The 6,715-nt window shown below is 53.5% G+C and overlaps 1 protein-coding gene across 1 annotated transcript in view; it reads left to right on the forward strand.

Annotated features, from left to right (window-relative positions):
• The window catches only part of LOC115187897 (E3 ubiquitin-protein ligase RNF19B), a gene marked incomplete at its 3' end in the record, with an annotated part of 31,765 nt that extends 25,450 nt beyond the window's left edge, over window positions 1-6,315 (forward strand). Inside the window, 1 exon segment of the mRNA XM_029746951.1 lies at window positions 6,174-6,315. Coding sequence (XP_029602811.1) covers window positions 6,174-6,315 — 142 coding nt within the window.
• Between the last annotated feature and the right edge of the window lie 400 nt (window positions 6,316-6,715).

A 6,715-nucleotide genomic window follows, 5' to 3' on the forward strand; every position in this document is an offset into this window, starting at 1 on the left:
AGCTGCTCACCAAGGGTCTGTTCTGGGAGCAGGAGCTGCTCACCAAGGGTCTGTGCTGGAAGCAGGAGCTGCTCACCAAGGGTCTGTGCTGGGAGCAGGAGTTGCTCACCAAGGGTCTGTGCTGGGAGCAGGAGCTGCTCACCAATGGTCTGTGCTGGGAGCAGGAGCTGCTCACCAATGGTCTGTGCTGGGAGCAGGAGTTGCTCACCAAGGGTCTGTGCTGGGAGCAGGAGTTGCTCACCAAGGGTCTGTGCTGGGAGCAGGAGTTGCTCACCAAGGGTCTGTGCTGGGAGCAGGAGCTGCTCACCGAGGGTCTGTGCTGGGAGCTGCTCACCAAGGGTCTGTTCTGGGAGCAGGAGCTGCTCACCAAGGGTCTGTGCTGGGAGCAGGAGCTGCTCACCAAGGGTCTGTGCTGGGAGCAGGAGCTGCTCACCAAGGGTCTGTGCTGGGAGCAGGAGCTGCTCACCAAGGGTCTGTGCTGGGAGCAGGAGCTGCTCACCAAGGGTCTGTGCTGGGAGCAGGAGCTGCTCACCGAGGGTCTGTGCTGGGAGCTGCTCACCAAGGGTCTGTTCTGGGAGCAGGAGCTGCTCACCAAGGGTCTGTGCTGGGAGCAGGAGCTGCTCACCAAGGGTCTGTGCTGGGAGCAGGAGCTGCTCACCAAGGGTCTGTGCTGGGAGCAGGAGCTGCTCACCAAGGGTCTGTGCTGGGAGCAGGAGCTGCTCACCAATGGTCTGTGCTGGGAGCAGGAGTTGCTCACCAAGGGTCTGTGCTGGGAGCAGGAGCTGCTCACCAAGGGTCTCTCCTGGGAGCAGGAGCTGCTCACCAAGGGTCTGTGCTGGGAGCAGGAGCTGCTCACCAAGGGTCTGTGCTGGGAGCAGGAGCTGCTCACCAAGGGTCTGTGCTGGGAGCAGGAGCTGCTCATCAAGGGTCTGTGCTGGGAGGCAGGAGCTGCTCACCGAGGGTCTGTGCTGGGAGCTGCTCACCAAGGGTCTGTGCTGGGAGCAGGAGCTGCTCACCAAGGGTCTGTGCTGGGAGCAGGAGCTGCTCACCAAGGGTCTGTGCTGGGAGCAGGAGCTGCTCACCAAGGGTCTGTGCTGGGAGCAGGAGCTGCTCACCAAGGGTCTGTGCTGGGAGCAGGAGCTGCTCACCAAGGGTCTGTGCTGGGAGCAGGAGCTGCTCACCAAGGGTCTGTGCTGGGAGCAGGAGCTGCTCACCGAGGGTCTGTGCTGGGAGCTGCTCACCAAGGGTCTGTGCTGGGAGCAGGAGCTGCTCACCAAGGGTCTGTGCTGGGAGCAGGAGCTGCTCACCAAGGGTCTGTGCTGGGAGCAGGAGCTGCTCACCAAGGGTCTGTGCTGGGAGCAGGAGCTGCTCACCAAGGGTCTGTGCTGGGAGCAGGAGCTGCTCACCAATGGTCTGTGCTGGGAGCTGCTCACCGAGGGTCTGTGCTGGGAGCAGGAGCTGCTCACCAATGGTCTGTGCTGGGAGCTGCTCACCGAGGGTCTGTGCTGGGAGCAGGAGCTGCTCACCGAGGGTCTGTGCTGGGAGCAGGAGCTGCTCACCAAGGGTCTGTGCTGGGAGCAGGAGCTGCTCACCAAGGGTCTGTGCTGGGAGCAGGAGCTGCTCACCAAGGGTCTGTGCTGGGAGCAGGAGGTGCTCACCAATGGTCTGTGCTGGGAGCTGCTCACCGAGGGTCTGTGCTGGGAGCAGGAGCTGCTCACCAATGGTCTGTGCTGGGAGCTGCTCACCGAGGGTCTGTGCTGGGAGCAGGAGCTGCTCACCGAGGGTCTGTGCTGGGAGCAGGAGCTGCTCACCAAGGGTCTGTGCTGGGAGCAGGAGCTGCTCACCAAGGGTCTGTGCTGGGAGCAGGAGCTGCTCACCAAGGGTCTGTGCTGGGAGCAGGAGCTGCTCACCAAGGGTCTGTGCTGGGAGCAGGAGCTGCTCACCAAGGGTCTGTGCTGGGAGCAGGTGTTGCTCACCAAGGGTCTGTGCTGGGAGCAGGAGCTGCTCACCAAGGGTCTGTGCTGGGAGCTGCTCACCAAGGGTCTGTGCTGGGAGCTGCTCACCAAGGGTCTGTGCTGGGAGCAGGAGCTGCTCACCAAGGGTCTGTGCTGGGAGCAGGAGCTGCTCACCAAGGGTCTGTTCTGGGAGCAGGAGCTGCTCACCAAGGGTCTGTGCTGGGAGCAGGAGTTGCTCACCAAGGGTCTGTGCTGGGAGCTGCTCACCAAGGGTCTGTGCTGGGAGCTGCTCACCAAGGGTCTGTGCTGGGAGCAGGAGTTGCTCACCAAGGGTCTGTGCTGGGAGCAGGAGCTGCTCACCAAGGGTCTGTGCTGGGAGCAGGAGCTGCTCACCAAGGGTCTGTGCTGGGAGCTGCTCACCAAGGGTCTGTGCTGGGAGCAGGTGTAAGAGCTGCTGACCACCGACAGGATGAGAGAAGAGAAGCCGGGAACCTGGAGTCGTCAAGATAAAGTGGATGTCCTCCCCCAGCTGAAGCAACATCTGAAAAGCAACCAAACATTTGAGAGATTGTTCATCAGATCGGCCAAGTCCCACACAGATCGAATCATCCAACTCCACTTCCGAACGCTCCTACGAGAGATCCCAGCTGGGAGAGATTTCTACATTTCGGGGAAATGGGAGGATGATTAAAACGGGTTCCATATCCCAAGGGGAGAAAACAGGGGCCCGGGAAACTGGACCTGCAGGCTGGGAACCATCTGCCCAGTCAGTCCGTAAGTGCTGAACAATTTCCTGGATGACCACAAACTGTAGACAACATTACTACTACAGGCCTTAAACCCTGGCTGTAGACGACATTACTACTACACATCATCAGACTGAGCTTGTTGTCATTGCAGGCAATCTCAACGCTGTGCGTTACGGGAAGACATCCTCCTCCCTCATGTGGTACCCTTCCTGCAGGCTCATCATGACATGACCCTCCAGCATGACAATGCCACCAGCCATACTGCTCGTTCTGTGCGTGATTTCCTGCAAGACAGGGAATGTCAGTGTTCTGCCATGGCCAGCGAAGAGCCCGGATCTCAATCCCATTTAGCACGTCTGGGAACTGTTGGATCGGAGGGTGAGGGCTAGGGCCATTCCCCCCCAGAAATGTCTGGGAACATGCAGGTGCCTTGGTGGAAGAGTGGGGTAACATCTCACAGCAAGAACTGGAAAATCTGGTGCAGTCCATGAGGAGGAGATGCACTGCAGTACTTAATGCAGCTGGTGGCCACACCAGATACTGACTGTTACTTTTGATTTTGACCCCCCCTTTGTTCAGGGACACATTATTCAATTTCTGTTAGTCACATGTCTGTGGAACTTCTTGAATCTTGTTATGTTCATACAAATATTTTACACATGTTAAGTTTGCTGAAAATAAACACAGTGGACAGTGAGAGGACATTTTTATTTGTTGTTGTTGCTGAGTTTAGCTCTCCTGTGGAAGGAAACATGGAGCCCTGTGAAATAAGACAGTGGTGAAATGATTAGGTTATGGATCCGTCTTATCGATATGGCAGAGGACAGAATAACAAACAAGGTTTTCATCTGGGATACAGAGCATTCAGGAAAGTATTCAGACCCCTTGACTTTTTCCACATTTTGTTACGTTACAGCCTTATTCTAAAATTGATTAAATGTGTTTTTTTCCTCATCAATCTACACACAATACTTCATGACAAAGCAAAAAAAACAGGTTTTTAGAAATGTTAGCAAATGTATTAAAAAATAAATAACACATACCTTATTGACATAAGTATTCAGACCCTTTGCTATGAGACTGGAAATAGAGCTCAGGTGCTTCCTGTTTCCATTGATCATCCTTGAGATGTTTCTACAACTTGATTGGAGTCCACCTGTGGTAAATTCAATTGATTAGACATGATTTGGAAAGGCACACACCTGTCTAAGGTCCCACAGTTGACAGTGCATGTCAGAGGAGAAACCAAGCCATGTCGAAGAAATTGTCCGTAGAGTTCTTCTGAACCTTCCAGAAGGACAACCATCTCTGCTGCACTCCACCAATCAAGGCCTTTATGGTAGAGTGGCCAGCTGGAAGCCACTCCTCAGTAAAAGGCACATGACAGCCCGCTTGGAGTTTGCCAAAAGGCACCTGAAGGACTCTGACCATGAGAAACAAGATTCTCCGGTCTGATTAAACTAAAATGTAAGTCTTTGGCCTGAATGCCAAGTGTCGAGTCTGGAGGAAACCTGGCACCATTCCTACGGTGAAGCATGGGGGTGGTAGCATCATGCTGTGGGGATGTTTTTCAGTGGCGCGGACTGGGAGACTAGTCAGGATCGAGAGAAAGATGACCGGAGCAAAGTACAGAGAGATCCTTGATGAAAACCTGCTCCAGAGCACTCAGGACCTCAGACTGGGGTGAAGGTTCACCTTCCAACAGGACAACGACCCTAAGCACACAGCCAAGACAATGCAGGAGTGGCTTCGGGACAAGTCTCTGAATGTCCTTGAATGGCCCTGCCAGAGCCCGGACTTGAACCTGATCGAACATCTCTGGAGAGACCTGAAAATAGCTGTGCAGCGACGCTCCCCATCCAACCTGACAGAGCTTGAGAGGATCTGCAGAGAAGAATGGGAGAAACTCCCCAAATACAGGTGTGCCAAGCTTGTAGCCTCATACCCAAGAAGACTCAAAGGTCTCAAAGGCCAAAGGTGCTTCAACAAAGTACCGAGTAAACGGTCTGAATACTTCAGTTAATTTTTTTTATATATTTGCAAAAAAAATATTTTAACCTGTTTCTGCTTTGTCATTATGGGGTATTGTGTGTAGATTGATGAGGGGAAAAAACAATGTAATCCATTTTAGAATAAGGCTTTAACGTAACAAAATGTGGAAAATGTCAAGGGGTCTGAGTACTTTCCGAGTGCACTGTAAAACACACAACTACCCTTGGACAAAGGAACTCAATGCCATATTTAATAAGGAAACTGATATACAACAAGTTGGGATGCAATGTCAACATGATCAAACACAAGTTAACCCTTAAACTACCAAGAAACATGGTCGACTGGCATACAGCTAAAACCAAGAACTCACAACTTCAAACCAGATCAAATCCCTCTACGATCCAGAACCTTATATTACCTCTCACCTAACCAGAACTCACAACTTCAAACCAGATCAAATCCCCTCTACGATCCAGAACCTTATATTACCTCTCACCAAACCAGAACTCACAACTTCAAACCAGATCAAATCCCTCTACGATCCAGCACCTTATATTACCTCTCACCTAACCAGAACTCACAACTTCAAACCAGATCAAATCCCTCTACGATCCAGAACCTTATATTACCTCTCACCTAACCAGAACTCACAACTTCAAACCAGATCAAATCCCTCTACGATCCAGAACCTTATATTACCTCTCACCTAACCAGAAACCACAAAGGTCCACGTGTGGCAAGGTGAGAACCGGGATACTGCCTCAGGCAATTAGACTGCCTGGGCTTTAGGAGAGGTGGGGGCTTTAGGAGAGGTGGGGGCTTTAGGAGAGGTGGGGGCTTTAGGAGAGGTGGGGGCTTTAGGAGAGGTGGGGGCTTTAGGAGAGGTGGGGGCCTTAGGAGAGGTGGGGCCTTTAGGAGAGGTGGGGCCTTTAGGAGAGGTGGGGGCTTTAGGAGAGGTGGGGCCCTTTAGGAGAGGTGGGGCCTTTAGGAGAGGTGGGGGCTTTAGGAGAGGTGGGGCCTTTAGGAGAGGTGGGGGCCTTAGGAGAGGTGGGGGCCTTTAGGAGAGGTGGGGCCTTTAGGAGAGGTGGGGGCCTTTAGGAGAGGGTGGGGGCCTTTAGGAGAGGGTGGGGCCTTTAGGAGAGGGTGGGGCCTTTAGGAGAGGGTGGGGGCCTTTAGGAGAGGTGGGGCCTTTAGGAGAGGTGGGGGCCTTTAGGAGAGGTGGGGCCTTTAGGAGAGGTGGGGCTTTAGGAGAGGTGGGGCTTTAGGAGAGGTGGGGGCTTTAGGAGAGGTGGGGGCCTTTAGGAGAGGTGGGGGCCTTTAGGAGAGGTGGGGCCCTTTAGGAGAGGGTGGGGGCCTTTAGGAGAGGTGGGGCCTTTAGGAGAGGTGGGGCCTTTAGGAGAGGTGGGGCCTTTAGGAGAGGTGGTCCCATTTGTATCTGTTAAAAAAACAAAACACTGTTTCTATTCCTTCATCCCAGCCGATGACATCAAGCCGTGTCCTCGCTGCGCTGCTTACATCATCAAGATGAACGACGGCAGCTGTAACCACATGACCTGTGCCGTGTGTGGCTGTGAGTTCTGCTGGCTCTGCATGAAGGAGATCTCTGACCTGCACTACCTGAGGTGAGGTACATCACTATCTATACAGTAACCACAGTGTCCTGCCTCTGAATAGAGTTCTGCTAGGCTGTATGTTATCATCTCTGTCCCCTGGTCAGCCTGTCAGGATTGGGTTGTTATCATCTCTGTCCTCTGGTCAGCCTGTCAGGATTGGGTTGTTGTCATCTCTGTCCTCTGGTCAGGATTGGGTTGTTATCATCTCTGTCCTCTGGTCAGCCTGTCAGGATTGGGTTGTTGTCATCTCTGTCCTCTGGTCAGGATTGGGTTGTTATCATCTCTGTCCCCTGGTCAGCCTGTCAGGATTGGGTTGTTATCATCTCTGTCCTCTGGTCAGCCTGTCAGGATTGGGTTGTTATCATCTCTGTCCTCTGGTCAGCCTGTCAGGATTGGGTTGTTATCA

Source organism: Salmo trutta, unplaced genomic scaffold, assembly GCF_901001165.1.
Source record: "Salmo trutta unplaced genomic scaffold, fSalTru1.1, whole genome shotgun sequence".
Lineage (NCBI taxonomy): Eukaryota > Metazoa > Chordata > Actinopteri > Salmoniformes > Salmonidae > Salmo > Salmo trutta.